This window comes from Ambystoma mexicanum, chromosome 12, assembly GCF_040938575.1.
Source record: "Ambystoma mexicanum isolate Mex_15411 chromosome 12, UKY_AmexF1_1, whole genome shotgun sequence".
Taxonomy (NCBI): Eukaryota; Metazoa; Chordata; class Amphibia; order Caudata; family Ambystomatidae; genus Ambystoma; species Ambystoma mexicanum.
The window spans coordinates 651,041,432-651,069,368 of record NC_090936.1 but is presented as its reverse complement, the minus strand read 5'-3'; the positions used below and the strand labels follow the sequence as shown (position 1 = coordinate 651,069,368).

The following is a 27,937-nucleotide window of genomic DNA, read 5'->3' as shown; positions in this document are numbered from 1 at the left end:
ATAGAAGTGAGGTTACAAGCAGTAAGGTGGTGGTGAGAAGGAACATCAGGATGAGTGAGGTGGGTGGAGGAAGCCCTAAGGGAGGAGGGGAAGGTGGAATCAGTATAGAGGAGGTTGGAGGTAACCAAGCTAAAAGGAGGAGTGCGTTCAGGAGGAGGTTAGATGAGCCAAAAGGAGAAAAGGAGGTTGGAAAAAGAGAATAGCAGAGGGAGATTAAAGAGGAGCAAATACAACCTAAGATTGAGGGGGTGCGAGTGGAGTGGATATGAGCATGCAGTGAAGCATCGAGGAGGTGAAAGTGACTGTAAGGAGGAGAGAGAATAAGAGGTGCAGGAAAGGTCCATTGTGACTCATTGGGAATGTAGACTAGGATGGAGTGTTGGGAACTAGAACAGGACCCTAGGACATAGGTGGTAAAGGCACCCAGACCCAACCTATATAGCTCAGTTGGCCAGTCTCCTGGCTGACACACTGTTGCTTATTTCGCTAATAAACAGCGCTAACCTCTGCCATTGTCCAAGCCTAAGGTGCAAGAACAGGCGGGGCATTAGACACAGGTGAACGGTCTTCCAGGATTTGATGACAAGAATTTGAGGACCTGAATCTACAGAACAAAGAAAGAAGTGTGGTCACACTCAAACCACAAACACAGACTAAATGTATGACCCATCCCAGGAATGGATCCACAGACAGAGTTAGGTGCCCAGAGACTTGCTATTTGAACCTCAAGGAGAATCCAGCCTGTTGCATTGCATTATCCTTAGTTGGCCCAATTGTGTTTCAATCCCATATCAATTGGTATCCTTTAAACATAAACTTGAGTGTTTGCCTCATATTGATTCTGCTCTGCTTTGTGACAAGGCCCAAAGTGATCTATCCTCTCACTCATGCTATTCAACCTCAACATGGAGCGCCTAGGCACCCTCCATACCAGCCATAACATCCACATCAAACAATATTCATACAATACACAAATACCTCAAAATAGCCTCCGCTTGGGTGACCCATTGCATTCCATTCACAGTGCTGGACATGCCCCTGTGGCCCGGCCATCAGCCTCTTGACTATTTCACATCACGTCCTGGGCAAAGCTCAGGGTGAAGTTGGGCCAAGTTGAGATGCTGCTGTCTGCAGCCGGGTGCTCTGCTCCCAGCTACACTGTGCTCTGGACCCTGCCCTGCTTTCGTGTGACATCTGCTATGCCTGGTATGTGAATGCAGGGGACGTTTCCATATGCTGCTCCCTGCAGGGAGCAGCCTATTCACTCACCTGCTTGGTCTGCCTGGCTGCCGGCTTTCGCTTGGGTGACAACTCCATCAGGCTCTGTTCATAGTGCTGGACACGCCCCCCATCGGCTCACCCACTGGCCTTGACCATTCGACATCACATCCTGGGCAAACCAATGGCAACGTTGGGCCAAGTGGAGACGCTGCTGTCTGCAGTTGTCCGCTGATAAGCATTTACATTCTTGCTCTGCTGTTTGCTAGCATGATTTCACCTATTTACTTATCTGCTTCTAGTCAAGCTCAGCAGCCCTGGTCTAGCCCAATGTTTCCCACTCACTGGGTTCGCACTGCTTAACAACATAGTGCCTGTTACACTTCTGCCCCTTCAATTGCTCAGTTCTGGTTTCTTTTGCTGTTGATATGACTTTTCCAATTCCATCATTTTATTCCTTGCATGGCCATGCCCCTATTCAAATCTTGTATATCCTCCAAGCACCTCTCACCTGCCTCCCATCAATCTTGCACTTTGGAATGTGCATTCTTTGTGTAATGATATCTTTCTATGTTTTAATCTGCACTTTTTATCTATTACTGAGACTAGCTCTCTTCCTCTAATACGGCTATTCCTGCCTCAAATACATCTTTTCTACACACATCCCACCCCCTATAGACGTGGGGGTGGATTGTCATTCTCCATCGGTCTTCTTTTGTTCTTCCTTCCGTTTCTTTGTCTCTTCCTTCCTTTTCTTCATTTGAATATTCCCTTACGTCTTTTCTAAAACCATAGTACCCATTGGTACTTTTTGGGATAATCTGGATGCTTTACTTTCTTTCTTGCCATCCTCAACTCCACTTATTTTCTTGGGCGACTTTAATCTTCATTTTTCATCACTCTCTTAGTTCTACTCTTTCTGCTTCTGACTTGGCAGCTTATTTTTCTTCAAAAGTGGCAACTCTTCGAGCAGCCATTTTTTCCTCTGTTCCTTTTTCTCCTCGTCTTGTCTTATCTTTTTCTCCGATCTTTTCTTCTGACACTGTCTCTACTAGCCCGTGCTCCTACTATGGCTGCTCCATCTGATCCTATTCTCCCCTCATTATTTGTCCAAGTTAAACCCTTCTTTGGTTTCTCTTCTTTCTTCAACTTTCTCTTCTTCCTTAAAGCATGCTTCTAGTCTCCTCATCTTGAAAAACCCCTCTGTGGATCCCGCTCTTCCTTCAAATTTCAGACCCATTTCTCTTCTTCCTCATCTTTCTAAGCTTATTCCCAAGACTCTTCTTTTGTATCTGATAACTATTCTTCCCCTTTTTTAATCTGGCTTTCATCCTTTTCATTCCACTGGAACTGCTTCCGTCAGTCTGATTTGTTGTTATCGGCACAGTATTCTAACCAATCATCTCTTTTGATTTTATTGGACTTAATCTGCTGCTTTCGACACTGTGGATCACTATTTACTCCTTGCTTCTCTCTCTTCTTTTGGTTTCTCTTAGTCTGTCCTTTCCTGGTTTCGTTCGTATCTGTCCAAACGTACTTATTTTGTATGTTGGGCTGAGAGTTTTTCTGACACTTTCTATTTTACATGGTTTTCCTCAAAGTACTGTTCTAGGGCCCTTTCTATTTTCTCTTTATACTCTTTATATTATTTCTTCATTTTGAATCTTTATGCTGATGATACTCCACTCTTTCTTTCCTTCGTGTTCACCCTATATTCAAGTTACCTTGATTTCCTGTCTATTAGCCTTTTAATTCTGGATGAATTATCATTTATTGGTTTTAAACTACGCTATGACAGAAGTCCTCTTTTTTCAAGCTATTACTATCCCCCCCTCCCTTGTCCCCAGCATCTGATTCCTTCCTTCCTCACAAACTTCCTATTGTTAGCACTGCTTGTAAGGTTTAAGTTACTTACCTGTAACTATTGTTCTCCAACATGGGTCTGGCATGGATTCACATGCTCATGAATATTCCCCTACGTCATGCTGGGAATCCTTGGTAAAAGAATTTTCTTTTCCACTTTCACTGTATTTCTCCTCTAAACCAATCACTGTCCTCTGGGTTGGGTCATACTGTCCCCATCCAATGACAGTCCTCTCCCTAAGCCCCGCCTCTGGCAGTCATCTTCAGATTTGGTAAGCATGTGAGTGGCCATATGACCAAGAAGAGCCACAGGCGGGTCAGAGGGAGGGTTTGCATGCGAATCCATGCCAGACCCATGCTGGAGAACAATAGTAACAGGTAAGTAACTTAAACTTTGCCAGCAAGGGCTGTGGCATGGATTCACATGCTCATGAATAATGAATACACAGCAGTACACATTACGCAACCACGGGAGGTGGCATGGCTCAACAGAAGTAATCAACACTTACCCCTAGAACAGACTTGCCTCAAGCAAACAGTTTGCGTAGCACTGCCTGCCCGACTCTTGACTCCTCCCTGGAATCCCTGTCAACGTAGTAGAACTTTGTGAAGGTATGCGTGGACCTCCACATCACAGCCCTGCAGATGTCGATTAGGGGTACACCAGAAAGGAACGCCGTCTTTTCAGCGATCACTCTGGTGGAGTGGGCTCTCAGACAGCCCGGCAGAGGCCGGTTAGCCAGCCTATGACAGTGCATGATGCAGCTGGAGAGCCAGCTTTAGATGGAAGCCTTGGACAAGGCCTTCCCATTATTCACAGGTCCAAAGTTCACAAACAATTGAGAAGTCTTCCGAAAACTCTTCATGCGTGCCACGCAGAACTTCAAGGCATGAGCAACATCCAGCGAAGGCAAGGTTCTCCCCGCCGGCGATGAAGATTTCGGGAAGAAAACACTTAACACCAGGGGCTCGTTGAGGTGGAATTCTGACAGAACCTTCAGCATGAAAGAGGGGTGCAAGAGCAGCACAACCCTCGATTCGTGGAAAGTCAGTTACAGCTGCTTGCAGGACAGGGCCTGGATCTCACCCACTCACCTGGCTGAGGTGATGGGCACAAGGAATGCAGTCTTCCATGAGAGAAACTTGAGTTGGGCTTGATGAATAAGTCAGAAGGGTGCCCCCACAAGTCTTGTCAGGACTATGTTGAGTTACCACGCCGGAACCTTCAGATAGAAAAAGCCCCAAGAGAAGCTCCTTGACGAGTGTGCCGGACCACAATGCGGATCTTCCCGGGGATCTGGTGTAGCGTGAGATCGCCGCCAGATGTACCTTGATGGACATGTGAATCAGGCCAGCTTTTGCCAAGGAAAGCAAGTATGGAAGAATCTGTGGGGTCGTGACCCTCAGAGGGGTAATCTACTGCGACTAGCACCATGTAGAAAAACACTTCCACTTATGGACGTAGCACTTTAGTGTCGACAACGCTGTGGCTTTGGCGAGCACCTTTCTGCAGACCGCTGGCACCTGATCACCAAACTCAAAGGCTGCAGAAGCCATGCCTTCAGGTTCAAGGATCCTGGGTTGTGATGAAGGATTGCACCTCCCTCTCTGGTGAGCAGATTTAGAAGTAGTGGCAACTTGACTGGGGGCGACACTGATGGGCTGAGTAGGTCTGGATACCAAATCTGCCTTGGCCACGCTGGGGCGTTGAGTATCATCCTGCACTGACACTGAGTGTGTTGATCACACGTAGCAGGAGAAATGGGGGAAAGGCGTACCAGAACAGACCCTCCCACAGGAAGGAGAATGCGTCCCCTAAGCTCCTCGGTTGGTGGAACCTGCTGTCAAACTTCTGGCATTTGAAGTTCATTGCCCTGGCAAAAAGACTGATCTGGGTTCTGTCCCATTTGACCAACAGACGGTCCACCTGTTCCTGACGAAGTTCCCACTAATGGCAGGCATGCAGTTCCCTGCTAACTGAGTCGGCAATGGTGTTCTTGATGCCTGCTAGTTGAAACGGGATGAGGAACATCCCCTGTCGGATGGCCCAATGACAAGTCCAAAGCTTCCCTGGATAGCACTGGGGATCAAGTGGAACCCTTGCTTCCTGTTGTAGAACATGGTGGTGGTGTTGTCCATGAAGATCCTCACCACCTTGCCCTTCAGAGATGGTAGGAAAGACTTGAGGGCCCACAACACTACCCATAGCTCCAGGATGTTGACGTGCATATCCTTCTCCTCCATAAACCACAGACTTACACACAGCCCCCAAACCTTCCATAGAAGCGTCCGTGGTAACCGTCTCCTGGAATGGCGGGGTTTGAAATCCAGTCACCTGGGCGTTGTGGGAGCACACCCCCACCACTTTATTGCCCGCTGGGCCTCTTCGTTGACAGGGATCTTGCCCACAAAACTCCTGGACACTTGTATCCAACGTGCATCCAAGAATTCCTGTAGGGGTTGCATCTGCAACCTGTAGAGACGGACGCGTTAGATGCAGGACATCATGCCCAGCAAGAACTTGACAGCCCGAACCGTTTACGTCTTCGCCGATGACAGTCGTTTCACCTTCCCTTGAATGGCTGCTAGGGGGACGCCAGGCCAGCTTCTGTGATGAGTCTGGCACAGAGGAACAGCACATTTTGCGACAGTGTTAAGCAGGACTTTAGACTTTAAGTTTACGGAGAACCCCAGCTCTGTCAGTAGCCGGACGGTCTCCTTTGTGTGCTTGTCAGCCCGTTCCTGGGAGTGGGTGCTTATCAGCCAATCATCGGGATACAGGTATACGTGTATGCCCTCCATACGCAGATGGGCCACCACCGGGGCCCGGCATTTTGTGAACACTCTTGGGGCTGATTTGATGCCGAATGGTAGGGCCTTGAACTGGTAGTGTTGGCCTTGCACCAGGAACTGTAGGAACCTATGATGTTTCCTGTGGATAGGGATATGCCAGTAGGCATTCTCTATGTCCCACGACATCAAGAAATCACCTTCCACCAGTTGACCGAGCACGTGCTGCAACGTGATAACTCTGAATTTTTGGGACTTCAGGTCCAGGATGGGTCTCCAACCCCCTGTCTTGCTGACCAGAAAGTATCTGGAACCAACTCCGGGGCCCCAGAGCCGTTGGGGATCTAGCGTTATTGCCCCTTTCCGTAGCCTGGCTCACACGTCCTCCAGGAGCTGAGGGACATGCTGCTCCTGACGGGGAACCAGTGGAATATGAGGGCACCTGCGTTGGAACTCGGAGGTGTGTCGCTGGGCGAGAGCGTCCAGCACCCATCTGTCGGTGATCTTCTTCCACTCGCTGTCGAACCTCATCAGCTGGCCTCCCACAGGGGTGCACGAGTGGCAGCCTGACATTTTGGCCAGTACAGGCTTGCTCGGGTGCCGGCGCCCTTCCCTGCGGGCGATGGCAATACTGACCTCCACTACCATAGGCTTGGGAGTGACCCCTGTAGGCTTCCTGCGTGGAGGATCGGGGAGGTTGCCTGTATGATGTGGAGAATCGCTTGGATGATCTGTTCAATTTTCCCCTGGAGGAGCAAAAAGACGAGTGATGCTGCTGAAGAGTGCCAAGGGAACGTGCCATCTCCGTATCCGTCTTTATGGCTAGAAGGGATTCGTCGACCGCCTTCCCAAACAGATTTTTGCCATCGAAGGGCATGTCCAGCACCTTCGCATGAACATCCTGGTGAACATTTGCGGTCTTCAGCCATCCCTGCCGACTAAGGCAGACTCCTTGTTCCATCTGCCAGAAGCCAATGTCAGCGATGTCCACTGCCACTGTACTGGCATGGTCCGACGCCACCTCCCCCTCCTGAAAGAGGGGGCGAGCCTCCATTTTCTTGTTGTCGCGGAGGAATTCTAGGATCGGGCCAAGCTTGTACCAAATCTCCCGGGTTGTATCGGGCCAAGATAGCCAGAGCATTAGCCGCCTTGATCGTGGATGCCACCATGTATATGTCTCTCTTACCCATGGCGTCCATCTACTTCCCCTCGTCCATCTACTTCCCCTTGTTGTCCGGGGGACTGATGATGATGAAGCCGGGTTGGCTGAAACGTTTCCTCGTGGCAGCTGACACTACCGAGTCCAGCGATGTTTGTGACCTCAAGCGCTGGGGCGGGGAGTCTGGCATCCTGTGTTATCCAGAGAACTGCCATGATAGTCTTCCTCTTGGAGTCTAGTCGCTGATATAAGCAGCCCTCCTTCTTGGTTTTCTATGCCAATTAGCAGGCCAGCCATGGATCTTCCTTTTGCTTGCTTAATTGCGGGTACAGTAATGAGGTTATAATTTGGCCATACTGCTTGGTTTATTACCCATCTTTCCTGAAGTATGATAACATCATATGTTTCTAATTGGGTATTCGTGGTGGGGTTAGTTAGATGTTTAAAGCCTCTGGTATTCCACATTGCTATGTTAATCGCTCAAGAGGTATGGCGTATCTGGCGTTAATACTTTACATTGTCCAGCCCTACGAAGTGAGCAACCCAGGGCTCAAAGAACAGTTGTGCATTAAAAATGTGCGGTTGTGCATTAAAGGAAAAGCGGGTTCTGTTCAGGGTGTGTAGTTGCTCAGGAAAGGGCTTGAGAAGATGAAGAATATGTTCCTATTCCTAGAAGAGGGTCTACCCTTGCAGATAGAGTGACTTTAGGAGTTCGGGAATAGCAGGCTATCCCAGCCAAGGCAAGTATTTTTTGAGGGATTCTCGAGCGTAAAAAGGGATGGATGTGCCAGGGGGCCATCGGTAAGTTATAAAAGTACTCATTGACCCTCAACACAGTCCTGAGCAAACGTTGGCACTCTAGCACACTTCGCTCGTAGGTGTTAACCCTGCAGTTTCAGGACGCTCCGGCTCTGAGAGGCTGTGGGACTGGTTGATCGTCTGTGGCAGCAGCCTTTACTCAGCTCTCGAAGAAAGGAGAAGGATAGTTCTGGTGCAGCACATCTCAGGACATGGTAGGGCAGAGCTGCAGGCCCTTTCAGCGATGGCGAGCACAGTGGGGCGACACAAGAACCGCAAATGCTCACGGTGTGGCACACTATTATAAATCGTAACCCAGAGGAGCTAGGACAACAAGTTCTGGCGGGAGAGGGCCCAGGACCACAAGCTAGCGATTCCGAAAGTCTTGAGTCTCAACTCGGGATGGCAGCGATCTAGTGCGATACCCTGGATTCGAGCTAGACAGTTCACTGGATGGCCCAGGCACACTTCTGAAGAGGCTCTTTGCAAGGATAAGTAGGGGGTGCCGAGAGTAGTTGTTGCCACTACTCCAAAGGGACAAAGCACCCTTGCAGGCTTTCTTGGTTCAATAAAAAAGCAGGTGTCCGATTGGACAACAGCAGGGTCGGGGTGCCAAACCTTCCTAGCATGTCACCGGCGGTTCCTCAAGTCTGATTTCTTGTTAAGGATACTAGGCTCCTTATGAGGTTCGGTGTGAACCTCAGTAGATCAACCTGGAATGGATGCAGAGCCCTTTCTCTTATCCAAGATTTGTTTTGCGCTCACATCTCATAGCCAATGGAAGATCTTCTTTCTTTCATGCATGCCAGGCATAGGCCAATCGTGGCCCACAGTGGTTCCAGTCATTCAGGACTACCAGACACATTGGCACCAGTAGTGTGGGTTGGGACCAGACTGTCCCCACCTTCTTTCTGGGCACTATCACATGTGACATGCAGGAGCCTGCAAAAGATGTTATATTTGCAGGAGGCTGCATGCCCAAATAAGGACTACATGGGTCTCTCGAGCTGGGGGAAGGCAAGGGGACAACATGGCCAAAGGACAGAGCAAACAAAAAACTTTGTGGCATGGTCATTTTTGGCACTGCCACAGTCTTCGGCCAAACGCGGTAAACGCGGTATGGTCCATAAAAACGATGTAAATCGCATTATTGGGGGGCGCTGCTGAGCAGCAACTGTGATGGCCACCTAATGTGAGGCTCTCTTTTCAATGACATCCTGTTGCCCATAAATCCTGCATGTGGCCTGTTAATTTCAGGATGGAGGATAGTAGCGCTTAGCCCTGAGTGTGGAGCGGCTGAGACCGGCTCTTGTGTGCGATGGTAGCCACAAAGCCACAAACTCCTTTGCCTGCCCACAGAGTCTGAGGCACACCCTGGGCCAGACGTGCCTGCGGGTGCCTGGCGTGTGCTGCCCTCTGGCTCCCCCGCCCTGGTGCTCACACAGGGTGTTGAGAATCCTTGCTGCGGCAGGGACGTGCCTTCGTTCCCCAGGGAGATCCTCTGCTGCAACCCGTTGGGAGGCCGCCGACAAGGGGCACCTGCCATGCATCGGTGCTCCGGGGCTCTGGCACACTGGAGCCTGCTCTGGGCTCGGGTGACGAGATCTGGAGCGTAGGTGCTCTTGGCCAGTTATTTGCCACATGATTGGAGGCGCCCTGGGGTGAGGCTAGAGGTACAGCGGTTTGGCTAAAATACTTGTTTGGAGCCCGGGTCTGCATTGGTTATTATTGGGAGCTTCTGATTGTTGCCCATATATGCAGCTGCATTGCTCCCGGCATGCTACTTGAGGGACAGGAATTGCTGTTTGTGGGCCTGCTACCCTTTTGCAGAGCTGAACATTACCCTTGTGGATGAAGTGGGGAAGACTGTAACCTTCACATTGTGGGTTTGATGTGCTTGTGACGGTGCAGCACTTGCCTCTAGGTACTGGTGATGGAAGTATTGTACACTGGTTCTGATGGGTCTAGAGGTTGGCCTGGCTGGTTGTGTGTGGCAAGGTGCATATTCTGGCCTTTTGGGTGCACCTGAACATTCTTGCTGCTGAAATATTTGGTGGGGTGCTTTCACTACCTGAGTACATTGCATGTTGGAGAAGGGGGCTGCCAAGAAACGTGAACCGATGGATTCCTTTGCTAGCACTCCTTGCAGTGAGGCACCTACCGCATCTACTGAGAGATGGCCCCAGCGGGTGCAATGACGGTGCCTGCGAGGATGAAAAATCTTATGGTAGCAATGCAGTCTGAATTTGCCTCTGTTAACAATAAGATGAACGATATTGTTGACAACATAAGCTCCTTGAAGGCTAGTATGGATAAGGAGAGTGGGTGCTTCACAGAGACTGAGACAAGGATAGGGCACCTTAAAGATATGGTCCTCTCTCATGATCAGCTACTGAAATGGGCCACGAAGGAGCTTACCACTGTTAGAGTGAAGTGCAAGGATTTGGAATCCCTCTCTCACCAGAATAACATTCCTATTGTGGGAGTTCCTGAGGCAACAGTGAAGGGGCCCATGGAGCAATTTGTGAAAGGTCTGCTTAAGACATTGTTTGAGGAGGCAGACTTCTCAGCTCACTTCCTTGCGGAACGAGCGCATTGGGTGCTGGTGCCCGCCCCAAGCCTGGAGCGCTGCCGTGTACGATCCTCACTCGGCTGTTGAATTATAGAGAAAGAGATTACATATTGCGCCTGTCTAGAGAGGCTCGCTAACATTTGAATCCAGCACCATTCATGTGTATCCATACTCCTCTGCTGGGGTTCAGGCAGCCAGACGATCCTACGACCCTATCAAGCGCCTGCTGCAGGAGCGGCAGATCCAATATGCTATTCTTTTTCCATCCAAGCTGCGAATCCTGCATGGAGGCAGGGACCAATTCTTTGCATCTTCGGGGGACACTCTGCAGTATATCGAGGTTTCTACTCCCCTTCATTGGTGGTCGGCCTCGAACAATACGTGACAATGCTTGGCTTCTTCACTGGTGCAGTTTATAGAAGTGAGCTGCCCTCTACTTGCGTTATACTTTCAGTCCCTACTGTTATTTTGTTCTAGACCATTTGTTTCTACTGGTGCATTGGTTTTTCGTTGATCTAATTTTTGCCTGGGCTATAGACTTCCAAATGCATTACAATTTTGAATTGAGTGGTTCTCTTATGTTGCGTTGTGTTGCTACTCGCACTGTTTTCCTTGAAGTTTCAACATGGCGTGGGTGTGGGGTGAGACTGTCTGGTTGGGGTGGACTGCGAGGGTGGGGGAGTTATAGTTAAATGTTTGACAGACAGAATGACCATAGTGTGTCGGCGACTTGTGGTGAGATGCAGGGTGGGGTGTTGTGAGATGTTTATACATGGCGGGACTTCACAGTGTGGGGAGTGGGGAACCAGTCACCGTTTACACATGGAACGCCATACACAAGCCCAAGGTTGTCATGCCAGGGTGCACTGGGGAGTACCCATGAGGCATTTGCCCCCAAGTGAGATACTCACAGATACTATACTGATTATTCCTTGCAGGCTAGAGGTGTCCTCACCTTTAACCACCATTCAATTCATTCCAAGTTTTGGGTAGTAATGTTGACCCAATGGGTCAATGTGATAGTCAATGTGATAGTATGGGGGAAGCTTTGCAGTAGGGAATTGGGTCTTGTTAACACCTATGGCCCCAACAGTGATGACAATAACTTTTATAACTATCTTTGAAATACTCACCAGAGCTGCTTCTACCCCACTCATTTGGGGAGGGGATTTCACTACCATCCTTAATGATGTCCTGGATAGGTCCTCCATATCCCTCAGGTGGGAACCACCTCTGTATGTTCACTTCTTCATAACAGTTGCAACTTTCGGATGTTTGGTGCGGTCTGCATCCTTAGGCTAGGGAATATACCTACTATTCTACTGTACATGACACGATGTCCAGAATAGACAATTGGTTCCCGTCTGCTGAATTGGTTCCCATGTTAAAATGGTGTGAAAATCTGCCACGTACGCTTTCTGAGCATCCCCCTGTAGTGCTTTCCATGCTTCTGCACTTACAGCCACAACCTCGTCCCATGTGGCGGATGCCATCATCCATGCTGCTGGACCCTGTGATGATGGCAACTCTGCATGATATAATTGAGGAATTTGTTAACATTAACACAGGTTCAGTGACCCGGTATTCTGTGGTATGGGAGGCATTTAAGTTTTGGATATGGGGTAAATTGCTGTTGGTCGCAGCAGGAACCCTTAAGACAGTTAGGGCCGAGTTGGGTGAGGTGGAGCGGCAGATTAAGCAGCTTGAAAATGAATACAGTATGTCCGATGTCAGGACAATAATGGGAGTACTTAAATGAAATATGTTAAAATTTGGTTCTCAAATTGAGGCAATTAGAAGCTTGCCTCATCTGCCAATACCGCACTTTCACAAAAGGCCTCAATACGGATCACGAACTATCTGTATTCCTATGAGCAAGTACAACTTCTGTGACATCTGTACCACAGGTGCATTTTAACTTCTTGTATACTAATCTTCCATGCTGAATTTGACTAAATGTTGGCCATACACTTGGTCTTAAATTGACTATAATCACTTTTAATGCTTGTCCACATGGGTTGAAAATCATGAGGCAGACTCTAATTGGCTAATGGCTTAAATCTCCCAATATTGGTTTATAAATGAGACATGACCTTTGATTCGCTCTTAATTATTTGCCACCATGCATACATTTTACTCATTCCACTCTCCCGGCTTAATTTCTTTATGCCAGCCAGTAACTAACGGGTGTCAATCAGCTTCAAGGTATATTCCTATAATTTTTAAGTGTCATCCCGCCCGAATTTATCAATGGCATGGAAGTTTATTCGTGCCCAACTTAAATTGCTTACACTGGCGGCTCACATTAGTTGCCACCTTTATATAATTGTCTTTTCTATTATCCCGCTGTAAACTGTTCGTTTATCCCTCTCCTTAGCTCCGCAGCATTATACCTGGTTCCTTTGGTGCACACACACTCAAGATGGCGGCCTATTTTCGCCACACGCATGGTCGCGTACACGGTGCAGCGCATTCCCGTGCTTATCCTCGTCAGTAGGAGCCGCGTACGGCTGGTTCCTACCCGACAGATGCAGCGGAGACGCTGGTAAGCACGCGACTTGCACACAGACCCCTAGAACATCTGAGGGTCTACGTGGTTCTTAATTGAATGATCAGACGTGCAACAGATTAGCTAATTAGCATGTCTGTCTCCTCTCTTTTTTCTCCCCTGCTGGGATCGCCTGTCTGTTTGCCTATATTTAGTTCATCCTCGCCCTCATTGACCACGCTAAAACGCACTACCATTTTGTCCATGCAACTGCATAATAAAGGTACGTAGGTAGCTTCCATGTTTAATCACACCCAATCTATTCAGCTTATCGAACTGTGTAATTAATTTTTTGCCTCACCATTAACACACCTCACTCTTTAATTACAGTGGAGCCCACGATTTCATTTCTACATTCGCTTACCATGTTTATGGGTAAGTGTAAACCAGGTTAAAAAACTTTTCCACTGTAATCCATTAGTATTCACAAGGCTACATTTTTTTATTAGCTTTGTCCTCCCAAATTCTTTTTAGTGCTCAAACCAAGGACACTTTCACCTCAGGTACTCCATACTGTCAGTTGAATGACATTAACTAACTGTATGGCCAACATTGCTCAAAAATGCTAATTAATTTTTCAATTTTGTTCTCCCCTACCTCTTTTCTCTTCTTATCTCCGTCTGGCAATGACTGAATTGGATTTATTTCTACCATATGGGTTGGATAATTTTTTTTTTTTTTAATATTGTTCTTTTTTGGCACCATGCACTTATTTTGTCCACAATCCTTGCCTTGAATGATATTTTTGATTTTCTGTTTTGACCACTTTATTGTTTTGCTTTGTTGTTTGGGTCCTTCACATGTACCATGTTAAATTTTTCGTGTACTATTTTATTTTCAATGTACACAAATGTGTAGCCTCAGTAGAAGAGCAAGTCGCTCGAAACACGTGTCAGGCTACTTCAGTTCTGATTAAATACTAAACCAACTGTATTTCATTTTCGTTTCTGTGTGCAGTGTGTTTGCAAAACACCCCTTTCGTGTCTGCATATTGGCCCCCCCCAGAGGTTATCTCCTTTTACATGGACAATACTCTCCAATACATCTGTATGGGCCCCATGATGGACACGTTCATGAGTTTGCCAAGTACTCTGTGTACAGGATTAATAGGCTAAGTCAAGGCTTTTTTCGCTTACGGATGCTATGATTGCTCCGGCAGATCTTCTGGTGTTCCAGAGGGTCCCGGTGCGATTTAGGTATCCGAATATACTAGTCTCTAGAGCACAGAAATCCATGTATGCTGATAATCATTTAAAGTGTCTTCAGATGCTTGGGACTAAACTGAAAGTATGGTCCAGACTTCCTATGTAATTGTATGGGAGACTTTTGTTGCTCAAAATGGCTGTTCTTCCTAAAGTTCTCTATTTCTGTAATGTTCCGATTTGGCCAGGGAGGGAGTTCTTTCCTTGATTACGGTTGCTTGCGCTGGGATTTCTTTGGGGAGGTGGGGTGGCTAGGATTAGCTGGGAGTAGCTAGTTGAGCCCTATGCACAGGGGGATTAACAGTGCCAGATTTTAAGCTCTACTATTTGGTGGCACAGGCGCACTTTGCCGTGAATTGGGATGCCCCAGGGAGCAGGGCGGTGCATGCTATTTTGGAACAGTATGGGGTGGCACCCTCTGACTTAAGATCTGTGATTTTCAGTGACCGGTATGTTGGTTCTTGTACATTAGATCCTGTACGCACTACAGTGAATGCATGGGCCAGAAAAGTCGGCTGGCGATTGCTATTCCCTATATTTGAGGGGCCAGCTATGGTTACCCTGGTCTGCCCCCAACGTATGATGTGGAAATACGTAGGACGGGGGGAGGGGGTGGAGGAGCAATTGACAATTGGGGACCTGTTTCCTGATAGCAGTTTTGTGTCTATTGAAGCTTTTCGTGCTAAACTAGGGGATGGCTTTTTGAAATTATTGCATTACTCTCGGATTCAGGCTGCCACCCAGTGTCTGTGACCCTCCTCCCCACTTGAGCCTGAGATACATGCCTGTACCAAGGAAATTAACGATAGGGGTGAGAACGGACATATGGGTTCCAGACTTTACAACCTGGTGCAGGCCGGACAGGGATGTAAAAATAGGGCTCGTCAGAAATGGGAGCGGGATCTAGGCATATGGGCCTCATTACGACCCTGGCGGTAAGGGGTTTACGCCAGCGTTAGCTGCGCCGACCCCTTACCGCCAATTACGAGGTCCCCTAGCGCCATGGTGCTTTTAACACCTGCTTTTAGCAGGTGTTAAAATCCATGGCGCTAAGGGACCATGGAGTTAATTACGCCACCGTAATTTACGGTGGCGTAATTAACGCCTTCCCCACTCCCATTATGCCCTATGGGGCAAAAATGGGAATGGGGAAGGGTAAATGGGGATTGGGGACTTACCGCCCCGCCAAGGTTGGAATGGGGCGGTAAGTCCGCCAACCACCATGGCGTAAACGTAGTTTACGCCATGGTGGTAAAGTCACGGCCCAGGCGGTAACTTACCGCCTGGGTCGTAATGAGGCCCATAGAGTTCACGTATGTGCACTGGAGTCGATATTGTATGTTGACTAAAGAAGTGTCCATGAATGAAGGATGCTGGCGGATATAGTTTCAAATAATCAAACTCTTACCGTGCTAGACTCGCTAAGGTCTCCCCAATGTGAGCGGTGCATGCTTGAAGTGTGATTTCTCCCCTGCCAACTCATACCGTATGTTCTGGGAATGCCCTCCCGTCAGCTTATATTGGCGAAAGGTGGCAGATGTGTTAAATGACATCACTGAAATCCTGCCTGATATGACCCCATTGAAATATCTGCTGGCTGATTTAGGGAAAGTGTCAGTGGCTACTAGATGATTCTTTAACCTTGTGTGCATTACATCCCACAAGCGTATCCTCCGACACTGGAAGTCAGCATTTGCTCAAACTTGCGAGGAACGACTGAGGGACTTGGTGTATACAAATGAGAGGGAGGAAACATGCATTGCTATGGTGAACCCGTCCTGCCAGCCTCAATAACTTTTGGGCTCCATTGCATGCATGTTTGGCCCGGGAGGAGGGTCAATCTGATGGATGACAGAAGGTGCGTGGGGCGAACATCGAAGATGCCTTTGTCGCAGGTGCAGAGTGATGGGTGTACAGTGTGATACCGGACAATGTTATTGGTCTCAACTATGTCACGCTGCTACTTGTATGTATTACTAATGGCAAATGCCGTACTGTCTGTCTTTTTTGTTTGTTTGCAAAAATAATGTTTTTTTTTAAAAAAAAGGCAGTACAGCTAGCTTGCCCAAGGCGATATCCATTGCATCCATCCACATGGCAGGTGAAAAGATGTTTGGTACCATAGGCAAAGTGACATTTAGATACCCGCCCCCTTACAATGGGAACATTTTCTGCTTTCTGAGACAATCTGGTACATGGGATTCCTTTAAACAAGGAAACTGCATTTTATCTCTAGCTCATTAGCAAACTTGTGATCTTCATACCCTAGGATATCAAGGTGTGCCTTAACATTCTATTATGGAAAGAACATTGAGTGTTAAAAAAAAAAAGGTACAGAGGTAAAGGTTTCTAAATAACATGGGGGTAGGGCAAGCACGACACCAGACGCTTGCAGATATCTGCAGTAAAGGCCTTATCTGATTGCTTCCACTTCCTAAAGCAGCAGATATCTAGTCTCTTAAAAACATGGTATGGCAAGCTACATATGAAGAGGATTTGTTCTCTCTCGCTCAATGAAGCCAATAGCGCCAACCTCAATTAATTCCAGTTGGGGCAGAGCTATCCTTACTAGTGATGTGCCTGGATGAGTGTGTGGGTGTGTGTGTGTGCGTTCCCCGCTATCCACCCATGGCCATTAGAGAACATGATGTAATGTCTCTGAAGTGGTGGATGGCAGTTTAGGCTGGCAAATCAAAGAGCAGTTTATAAGTCATATGACATTCATTAAGTTTGATTATTGGCCAGATGATGAGGGAAAGAGCACGGAAGGGGATGGTGCTGCTAGACCGATGGAAGACCAGATGTCAGCACAATTTCGTCCTGTTGTTGTACCACCCATCAGAGTATACATGTGGTCGTCCTGACAGTCCCACGCGTCTACTCTCTTCTTAAGAGGGCTTGTGATGATGTTGAGCCCTCTCTTCTTATCAAAATTTTAATGTTTTAAAATGTATACCGCACCTTTGTCCGAGGTGTTTTACAAAGTGAAAACTACTTCATAACAATGAAAAGCACCAATGTAGCAACGAGCCTGGCAACAACTCAGGTACGTCACAATGCTGATGGAAACTCATCCTGAAGAAAACAGTCCTTTAATTTTGAGAAACCGCAAACCAATTTCATAAATGTGTTTCGACGGGAAGCGTATCCCATAGTTAAGGAGCGAAGAGCTGAAAGGATGGAAAGCAAGAGGCAGCGCAAGGCAGGCAAGACACAGAAAGAAGGCATTTAGAGGACGATTGAAGCCGACAAGGACAGTAGAGTGAAATAAACTAGGCAAGATACAACGGGGCCAAGATGTACACATTTAAAAACAATACATAGCAACTGAAACTGAAACCAGTAGGCAACCAATGAAGGAGGGCCGGACAAAGAAGCGAAGAGTAATTCAATGTGAACAGAATGCGGAGAGCAGAGTGCAGGATAGATTGAAATGGGACAAGAGCATAATTGGGCAAACCAACGTACATTGAACAGGAGTAGTTTGGTCTGGAAGTACAACAGTTTGAAGGGATTTAATACAGAAGAACGTATGCCAGTGCTAGACTTTTCTAATATTGAACAGTTGAGAACGGCATGCTAAGGGATGGAGGCAGAAAAGCGCCAGAGTGAAGAGCAAGGTTAATCTTCCTCATCGTGAAATTCCTCTAAGCCGCAGTTTTACACATGTGACGTGCAGCTTGTCACGGTAATTCCGTGACCGGCATGTGGCGTGCAGCTTTTCACAGTAATTCCGTGACTGGCAATTTTCCCAAACTGCAGTGGGGGATCACTGATTTACCTGCAGCAAAGAGCTAAAGGAAAATCAGGGCCCCACCAGCAAAAAACTGATGGTATTTCCGGCATCGGAATTACCGGTGACGGAAATACTGGCAATCCCCTCCATGGAGCCCAATGGGACTCCATGGAATGGGGATTTACCATTGTTGCCGGCACCTGTAATACCCTGGAAATTCCGGGATATCAGGCGCTGGTAATGGTAGAGACAGTTTGCCGGTATCCCGCCCGAATTACCAGCAGGATACTGGCAAACGCTTAATGAACCCCAATGTGTCCAAACGTGTAGTCTACAGGTCTGCTGGCAAAACTATGAAAGGCAAGAGGAAAACACGCACCTGAATTAATGAAGTAGCGAAATGACGTGGGTCCAGAATCACGGTCCGTACACAACAGCTTGAAATTCTGAATGTTTGTGCCAACCGCCTGTGTCACAGGAACTGACAGCGAGTATGAATTGGGCACACAAATCGGCTTTTCGTCATTGGCTTCGATAATATTCACAGTGACCTAATGAATGAGACATATTTAGTGTCACAATGGGAACTGGCAACATCTGGCTGCAACATGTACACATATGTAGAAATCAACACCTGCAAACTGGAGTGGAGAGAGAGCGAATGTGTAACATCTTTGAAAGAGAAATTTAAAAAAAATGAAAAAACATGGGGTGATGCACTCGAAACTACAGCTTTAGTCTCGTAAAAAGCGAAGTCACGGGTATAGATTCAAGGTAAAATATTTGTTTCACAAGAGGCTCTGCACAAGCACAAATGCAAGGTAAACAAGCACATTTTTAACGCAATATTCCCAGATGGCCGTGCAGCCACTTGTCAATAGCAGCAGAAAATATGTCGGAAGATGAAAATATAACATTTGCAGTAAGGTCTGCCTAGATCAACCCCATGAGGCAGGCAAACAGGCGGAGAAGCACAGACACTTCCTATCATGTGAGAACCAATCAATGAAGGAAGGCTTGGGTAGCAGAGAAAATGCCTTCCCATATAGACCATATAGACCGACGACTGACATTCATCGGGCCACCTCCCCTCTCAGCCGCCCGCCCACTCCTCTAGTTGTCCTATCAGGTACCACAACCTTTGGTAGTTGAAAGTGCTGCCTAGCCACTCTACAAATGTCCCCACATCATCACAAAACCCTTCATTTCTAGCTCTGCAATACACTGCCTTTTTGGTTGAAGTCCTTTTGGGCGTGGCCATGTGTTCAACTCAAAATACAGTTTTAGTTGATATGAAATCAAGTTTCGACTGTTATACCAATGAAAACAGTGTGTAAAGGCTAGTTGCTTTAATGGCATTGCTTGGGCTTTCTTTAATTCCGGCCGTCTTGGACCATCTACAAGATGAAAAACAAGGTCGCTTATTACCGTCTCCTCAATTCTGGTAGATCATTAAGCATCCTCTTTACCTAGTTGATCATCGCTGCTGTGTGAGTCTCGTTTGCTTGGGGATTTACATTTTCTTCAGAAAAAGCAGGGTTTTTAATATCTCTGAAGGCCACATCTACTGAACTCCCCAAATCTCGTTGCTCACCTCACTAAAATACATATGTCTCCCCCTAAACGTATTTCTGGGTACAGAATGTTTCTGTAATAACAAGCGAGGGCTCGGGTGCCTGCACAGGTTGGCTGTCGATGTCTGAGACACAATGTCAGCTGATGCTCCGGGGTTGCCTTGTGGATCGATTTCAGGTTCATTGATCAAAGGTCAAACCCACTGTGCAATGCAATCAGAATCTGTAAATCAATGCAGGTTTTGCACGGCACACTCGCCATCTTAGAGGGAGTCGCCGTGAGACGGGAATGCTGGTGACTGCATCACAAGGAAGTGGCTGGGAAGAGCTAGGCTGCCACATCATCTTTTGTGCAAATACGAAGAATCGTCTAAAAAGAGGCTAATGCTCCGAAAGTAAAGGAAAAGAAAGAAAACAAAGGGGTCTAGTGCGTAAAGGAACTCCATGGTGATCCCCATGGAACATTGTTCAAAAGATCAGGAAAACCATGGTAGAGAAATAAAAGACCCCAGCACCGTGTAAAACGGACACCCTTAGCAGGGTGCAACGCCTGGCAAAATCCACCAGAGAGAGAGGCAGACTGCGATTGAAGATCAACACGAGCTTTTTTAGAAACTCGAACTGACCTAGGTTATTTGGCTGCAGAGATAAAGAATAGACTCTATGGAGTTAAACTAATTGCAGGCCATCGACACATGAAAACTGGATATCTGAATAGTGTCCCCCTGAAGAAATTGCCCATCAACCGTTCTTATTATGAGTGACGGAGGAATGAAACATGTTGGGTAGTATGGTTGAGTGAGTGTATTTGATAGAGAGAGAACATAGATATATGAATTGGCATAACTTTGAGATGTAGTCTGATAATATTTTAATGACAACTTGTAGAGTACACTATTAAGTGTTATTTCCACGAGATTTTTCATGTGCAATTTGAATAAGCTGCTGATATTCTCACTGTATCAAATGAGCTTTATTTATTAAAACATTTTTTGATAAATTAATACAATTTGGTTTGGAGAGAATTCCTCTTAGGCTGCAGATGTGCTGCAGGTGATAAATTGCAGTCTAACACCTAGAGTTGCAATCCAAAGGAACACAAGACTAGTGGAACACTGTATAGTCTTTTTTGTATGGCACACACCTTCGTCAGACAAGGTGACCGTCCACCTCGAGCCAATATCTCTAAATGGTATGAATAGGCAAAAATATACCAGGAAAACCAAAGTGACATTATGGAACAGAACACAAACCACATCCTGTACAGACTGGAAACACAATTGCTATTTATTCATTCACAGCATATGCCGTGCAAGGCACGTACCAACCGATACTTGATATTATACCACTTTGTGATGTTGATCTCTGAACTATAAACCCATCACAAAGGGAATGGGCTCCGATGATGTGTTGCCTGTCGTAAAGGTTCACGTCATATTGTCCATCGCATTTGCAGCAGGGTGACCCATCGAAGGATGGCGCCCCACAAACAAGGAGTTGGGTGACGTGGCCAGCTGCGGCTGCAGGTCCGAATCATTTTACACTGCAAGAACAAATAGTCAACCAACGAATATGCCAGTAAGAATCTGGTCACTTTCCCCTGCTCCATTTTGTCCATTGAGGGAGCAGGCACGGCATCTTGGCCTAAACTATGCAAAACAGGCTCTGGGTCATCTGTGCTGTGGCTAGATCGAACCAAACTAGACTTACATATTAATCAAACTGGTGCTAGGAGTCCCCAACCCCCTCCCAAGTGCATTCTCAATATGCCCACGCAGTTAAATAGTGCTTTTTTAAATCTTCACATCCAAAAAGTACTGGGCAGTTGACATTTACCTGGAAGTAATAAATCAAATTGTTTGTGCGGAGACTATAGACTCTTCAATATGAGTAATTGCTGATCGCAACCAAAGTCAGGTACTGTTCGAAGCTCCAGTGGACGAGTGATCATGTGGCTGAGGGACAGGAATGGGAGATGGTCGCTCACTTCTTCCTCCCTCACTGGTAATATCACATTATTAACAGAGCAATTCTCATACTGAGAGGGGCAACCAGGTTAAGAGGAGCAGTGGGGTTTCTTGACTCAAATGCTGAAGAGGATACGGTTTCATAGCCTCCGAGTGGTGCTGGAGACACCGAGCGAAAGGGTTATTGACCATCCAGACAGGATATTTGCTTCATACCAAGAACTCTTGTGTTGGTGAACACGCTATCATCTCATTATATGGAAGTGTCAACAAAGTCGAACTACTGATAATACTAAAACGTGTTTACCGTTTCCTGAGCTTCCAATCCAGTTACCACAAAAGCAGGAACTCTCGCATCTTTGGTAGATGGGGAAATAAAGGCTCAATAGGCCGCAGCTCATGGAAGACCACAGGTCTGGGGGTTGCCTTTTTCCTGAGCCGAGACAATATTTCTGAGCAGCATCAGCTTAACGAATCCTGCCTTTTTTGGCAGCCAAAAGAACAAGCAGTTACCAAGGGCTCTGCAACCTGCCACTTTAAAGATGTTTTGGACTGTGATTCCCATGATCCCTCACTACAGAGTATGGTGGCTACGCCTGTTGGAACTTGTAGTCCAAAACCCCAGGCAAGCCAAAGGCTGCAACCCCCAGCGTCAAGCTGTGGCGAGGCATTGCTTTGAGACAGTTTTCTTCAAATGTATCAAAAAACGTTTGAGAACTACTCTCAAAATTGTGAGGCTCAAACTCAATTTCGGAACATCTCAACGCTCCACTTCTCTGATAAATAAAATAAGTTATCACAAAAGTTATTAATTCATTGATTATTTGTAATGCGCACTATACAGAAATTACGTTTCAAGGTGCATCAAGACAAGGAGGAGGGGGGGAGGGATGACGGGAGGTGATGAACAATAGGAAAAACGTTCTTAAAAGGTCTTGAAACATTCGGAACGTGCAAGTGCTATAGAGGAAGGCAGGGGTAAGTGCAGGGAGGGGAGGAAGGCGAAAAAACGATCCTACTAGGCTGTGAGACATTTTGGATCGTGCAAGGGCTAACATGAAGAAGGGAATAGGGGGAGGAAGGGAAGTGCGTGGGTTCAAGGGGGGACAGACAGAAGCGACATTACTAGGCTTTGAGGCGATTCAGGTCATGCTAGTGCTATTAAAAACAGAGGGGTGGGGGAAGGCGAGATAAAATAGGTGCATAACACATATTAGATAAGGCAGTCGTGAGATCACAGCAAGGCTGCAGAATACAGGTAAGGGGTTTCAGAAAAAAAAAATATATCAATGGCCAGCCTCCACATAAGGGGAGATGGCCATTCGAGTAAGGGGAGCAAGCAGACTGCAGGATAACATTGGGGGACTACAGTGAATACAAGTACAGTTGCAACAAAGCATGAGGAACAGGTGAAACGTAGAGGCTAAACGCAACACAGGGCCGATGAGCAATTTGGCGTGCTGCTAGGCGGCAACGCTGGGGCTAAACGCAAACACAGGGCAGAGGAGCAATGTAGCGTGCTGCAAGGCAGCAACGCAGGGGCTAAACGCAAACACAGGGTAGAGGAACAATGTAGCGTGCTGCAAGGCGGCAAAGCAGGGGCTAAACGCAAACATAGGGCAGAGGAGCAATGTAGCGTGCTGCAAGGCAGCAATGCAGGGGCTAAACGCAAACACAGGGTAGAGGAGCAATGTAGCGTGCTGCAAGGCGGCACAAACACAGGGCAGAGGAGCAATTTAGCGTGCTGCTAGGCGGCAACGGAGGGGCTAAACGCAAACACAGGGTAGAGGAGCAATGTAGCGTGCTGCAAGGCGGCAAAGCAGGGGTTAAACGCAAACACAGGGCAGAGGAGCAATGTAGCGTGCTCCTAGGCGGCAACGCAGGGCTAAACGCAAACACAGGGCAGAGGAGCAATGTAGCGTGCTCCTAGGCGGCAACGCAGGGCTAAACGCAAACACAGGGCAGAGGAGCAATTTAGCGTGCTGCTAGGCAGCAACGCAGGGGCTAAACGCAAACACAGGGTAGAGGAGCAATGTAGCGTGCTGCAAGGCGGCAAAGCAGGGGTTAAACGCAAACACAGGGCAGAGGAGCAATGTAGCGTGCTCCTAGGCGGCAACGCAGGGCTAAACGCAAACACAGGGCAGAGGAGCAATGTAGCGTGCTCCTAGGCGGCAACGCAGGGCTAAACGCAAACACAGGGCAGAGGAGCAATTTAGCGTGCTGCTAGGCAGCAACGCAGGGGCTAAACGCAAACACAGGGTAGAGGAGCAATGTAGCGTGCTGCAAGGCGGCAAAGCAGGGGTTAAACGCAAACACAGGGCAGAGGAGCAATGTAGCGTGCTCCTAGGCGGCAACGCAGGGCTAAACGCAAACACAGGGCAGAGGAGCAATGTAGCGTGCTCCTAGCCGGCAACGCAGGGCTAAACGCAAACACAGGGCAGAGGAGCAATTTAGCGTGCTGCTAGGCAGCAACGCAGGGGCTAAACGCAAACACAGGGTAGAGGAGCAATGTAGCGTGCTGCAAGGCGGCAAAGCAGGGGTTAAACGCAAACACAGGGCAGAGGAGCAATGTAGCGTGCTCCTAGGCGGCAACGCAGGGCTAAACGCAAACACAGGGCAGAGGAGCAATGTAGCGTGCTCCTAGGCGGCAACGCAGGGACTAAGCACTCGAAAATGGGGCCTTATAGCAGTGTAGTGAACACGTGGCTTGGCCAGTGCGTGAACAATGCACGAAAGGAGTGGAGTGCGATCATGTTTAGATAAGTGCAAAACAAGGAGAATGGGGTCAGAAAATGTAGTCGGGCCTTGTTTTCAGTTGATCTCTGTCTTTTTGTTGTTCCAAGGCATAATATACAGAAGGTGCTGAGGTAGAGCCTCAGAAATCAGTCTATTGGTGAAAGTATCCAAAGGGACAAGGCGCCTCTAAATAATGTTTATGTGCAACAATACAAATGCTATTTGCTGTGCAAATAAATCCGTCCATAAATGATTCTATTCAATCCATTTCCTGGCAATATGTTTCCATTGGATGTGAAGTTTTATAATAAATCCATACACACTCCATGTGAAGTCCTCTTGGGGCAATGGAGCATTTAAAACCACAAGATGCGAATCATTTTGGCTGCAACAAATAATAGCAACACCGTGCATATTTGGCGTCTGCCCCATCATCCGATAACAGGCCCATGAATACAACAGACGCTAGAGGTCAAACCTAAAGGAACCATCTCTGTTTCAACTACCAGGTTAGGAGCTCTCTGATGAAGGCAGGCTATATACACACATGTATCCCTCTTGCTGATTGGATGGTTTAACATCCAAAGAATAAAAGGCACGGGTGCAATGGCCTACTACTTTTCCAGGCCTGGACACAGAAAGCAATTTAGGGACAAATCAAGGGATTGTCTCACAAGTAATCGTTCAGCCCTATCAGAGCAACATCACCATTGGGGCCAGATTAATGAAACTTTGCACTGGTGCAAAGTTGCATGGTATTAGCACCAGGGAACCGTTTGCCCTATTTCAAAAACACTGGGACATATTTGAAAACCATTGCACCCTGACAATTGCAGTTTGGCATTTCATAAGCACCAGGGCAAAGTTTGCCCTAGTGCTAATACGGAATGCTATGAGCACTGGGGCAAACTTTGCCCTGTTGCAAAAATGCATCGACAATCCATCTTTTTTGCCCTAGTGCTTATACTATTCCAAACTGCACTTGGCATGGTGCAATTCTTTGCTAATATGCCCCAGTGTTTTTAACAATAGTGAAAACTTTGCCCTATTGCTACTACTGTACACATTTCTGTAATCTGGCCCCAGGTGCTTTACTCTGTGCCTTTCCTTCCTGCTGAAATTAAGAAATGAGATCAGGAGGCATTGGCCAATTGTCCACGATGCCCTTTCAACATCTGCCGACCGTTGCAATGTTGCAAAGTAAAAGGGTTCTGGAACGATGCTGCAAAGAAGGTTTTGGAAGACGCAATAGGAAGAACATTTACAACTTCACATGTCCAAGATAAAACCGGTGGCTGTCCAAATCCACAGTTCTTATTCAAAGCTATTGTTGGGTAAAATTTCACTTACTGCTGTTTTACCTCTATATTTGTGGAACCCCCAACTCTGCTTTTGTTTCAGCCTCCCATCAGGACTTTCTGCCAGTGAAGCACAGACTACAGCTGCGCTCCACTGGGCTTTTGCTCATCGTTCTGGGGAAACTGACTTGTCCTTCTGACAGTGTTATGACTTTTTTACCACTTCTGGCAACTGTATTTTTGTGTGTAAAGTACATTACTGTACCGCACACTGGGATCAGTGCATTTTGGGCCCTAGACATCCCTTAAGGATTTTTTGGTAACCGGACAATGGGGGGGAAGGGTGGGGCGAGTCCTTATTTGGGTATGCACCCGCGAAAGCCAGCACTTTTCACGTGCTAATACATGTCATGTGTGTGGGTAACCAGGAAGTGGGATGGTCTGTCTGGTCCCAATCCACACTACTGGTGCCAGGATGTCTGCTGTGCACGAGAGCATGAGAGCTGCAGTAGTCCCTGATTGGACCACTGCTGGCGTGCATGAGTGGGATAGATCTCATTGGCCAGCTGTGGTGCGGCACTCACTGGACTGGGATATGAGGAGGGCCTCTGGGTGCAGACCTGCAGATTAGCCAGAGGTCCGAATCGACCTCTACACAGAGCCAAGTATCCAGCAGATCCAAGGACTGTCCGGAACCGGTCAGAGAAGGTTTGGCACCCTGAGCCTGCCGTTATCCCCGTAGAGCCCTCCTTCACGCTCGATCTCCGAAGACCTGCAAAGGTGCTTCAACCCTTTTGAGTGGTGGAACCAATCACTCTCAACATCTCTTTGGTGCCCTGCAAACAAGCCTTCTCAGAAGTGTCCCTGGGCCCTCCAGTGGACCGACCAGCTTGTCCCTTGGCACCAGTGTTGGATTGCTACATCGAGTTTCGACTCCAGCTTTGGGAGAACCCTAGCTCACACTACAAGGCACCTCCTTGCCAAATCTCGTCATCCCTAATGCTTTGGGCCGCAAGAGAGATGCGTGCGTCAGTCCACAAGACTTTGGTGCTCCTGCGTCACTGTGAGACAGTAGTGGTGGTTGCTGCTACCATTCCCACCTTTCTTCAAGTGTCCAGAGACAGGCTGCATTGGTGCTTTCTTTGTCCTGCATTTGTGATGATACAGCTCCTGATGTAAATTGGATCTGAAACCGCATCCGTGTACTTTGAAGCGTAACCAAGGAGGGGATTTTGTATTGCAGGCAACCTTCAAACCTGCCAGGTTTGAACCCGGAGTGCACATAGGGCAGTGAGTAATCATACCACTCACCAGTGGCTGCTAGTTCATCCATACCGTTTTACATGTAAAGGAGACCTTGTGGTCCTTGTCTTGACTTGGGTGGCTCTTGCTTCCTACAGTCTTCTAAATGTTGGGGACAGTTTTGTTCTCCGTAGCAGACCTGCCTTTGACTCTTGGAGCCGAATTCCTCACACTCCAAGTGTCCTCTCCTAACTTTTCCTTCCCATTGATGTTTGTTCCTTGTGAGCTTTACACATGGACAAGTGGTTTTACACACAAAAATAACATTGAGCATAAGGCTCCAATCTACATAGGGCTGGACTTCTTAAGTTAGGGATACCCATTTCTGGATTTGGCCATTGTGATAAAGTTGGTCTGCTTTCCCTCCTCACAAGTTTTGACAAGAAGCTGCACTTTACTGCATTGTCCGAAATGTGACTGTATATATATATTTTACCTAGTGTGTGTTTAAGCAGTAGTATTACTATGTTCTTCATTATTCACCTGAGCTTATTATGTGCCTAATAAAATGTATATTTTTGATATACTACTAAGAGTAATTCTTGTGTCCTACTGTGTGTGCGCATCGTAGACCTCAGATCACCCCCACTACTCCTTACACTTAGCCTTGGCTGCTCTCCAAGCTACCCTGAATTGTCCTAGCGGGCTAACTTCGCATAAGTGTTCCAAGTTTCACTAAACAAGGGTGGCATCCTGAACATCTGTTCACCAGAGCAGAGTTCAGAAATCCATTCTAACAGCTATTACTCAAGTTATCGTTCAATTACAAGTGGGCGGGAGAATCCCTGCAGTCTAAATCCAAGTTCATGGTGGAGGGAGAGAGGATGAAGGAATGTATATTAGAGCAATCAATCCGTTTAGCATGTGAGGCGTTAAACAGTCAATTGCAGTGAGCTTGATATGAAGATTTCAATGCTATTATACTGTTGTTTATATCTTTATTGGCTTGCCGAGTGCCCCTTTTGTAGAATGTATTAAATGGACTTTTTTTTAATGGTGTATAGGTTTATACATTGTATTTTCTAACCATCACAGCAAATGTGAAAGTGAATAATGTATTTATTTAATACACTCACAGCCAATCGACTTTGTATATACATTAGACATACACAATCTTACATAGCAACATAAAACAAAGAATCATATTACACATCCTTTTAAAACATCCATATCG

General features: G+C 47.2%; 1 protein-coding gene across 1 annotated transcript in view; it reads right to left on the bottom strand.

The window, feature by feature from the left end:
• The window catches only part of CDHR3 (cadherin related family member 3), a 642,490-nt gene that overhangs the window by 260,836 nt on the left and 353,717 nt on the right, over positions 1 to 27,937 (bottom strand). Inside the window, exon 13 of the mRNA XM_069630086.1 lies at positions 18,266 to 18,437. Coding sequence (XP_069486187.1) covers positions 18,266 to 18,437 — 172 coding nt within the window. The remainder of the gene's footprint in view (positions 1 to 18,265; positions 18,438 to 27,937) is intronic.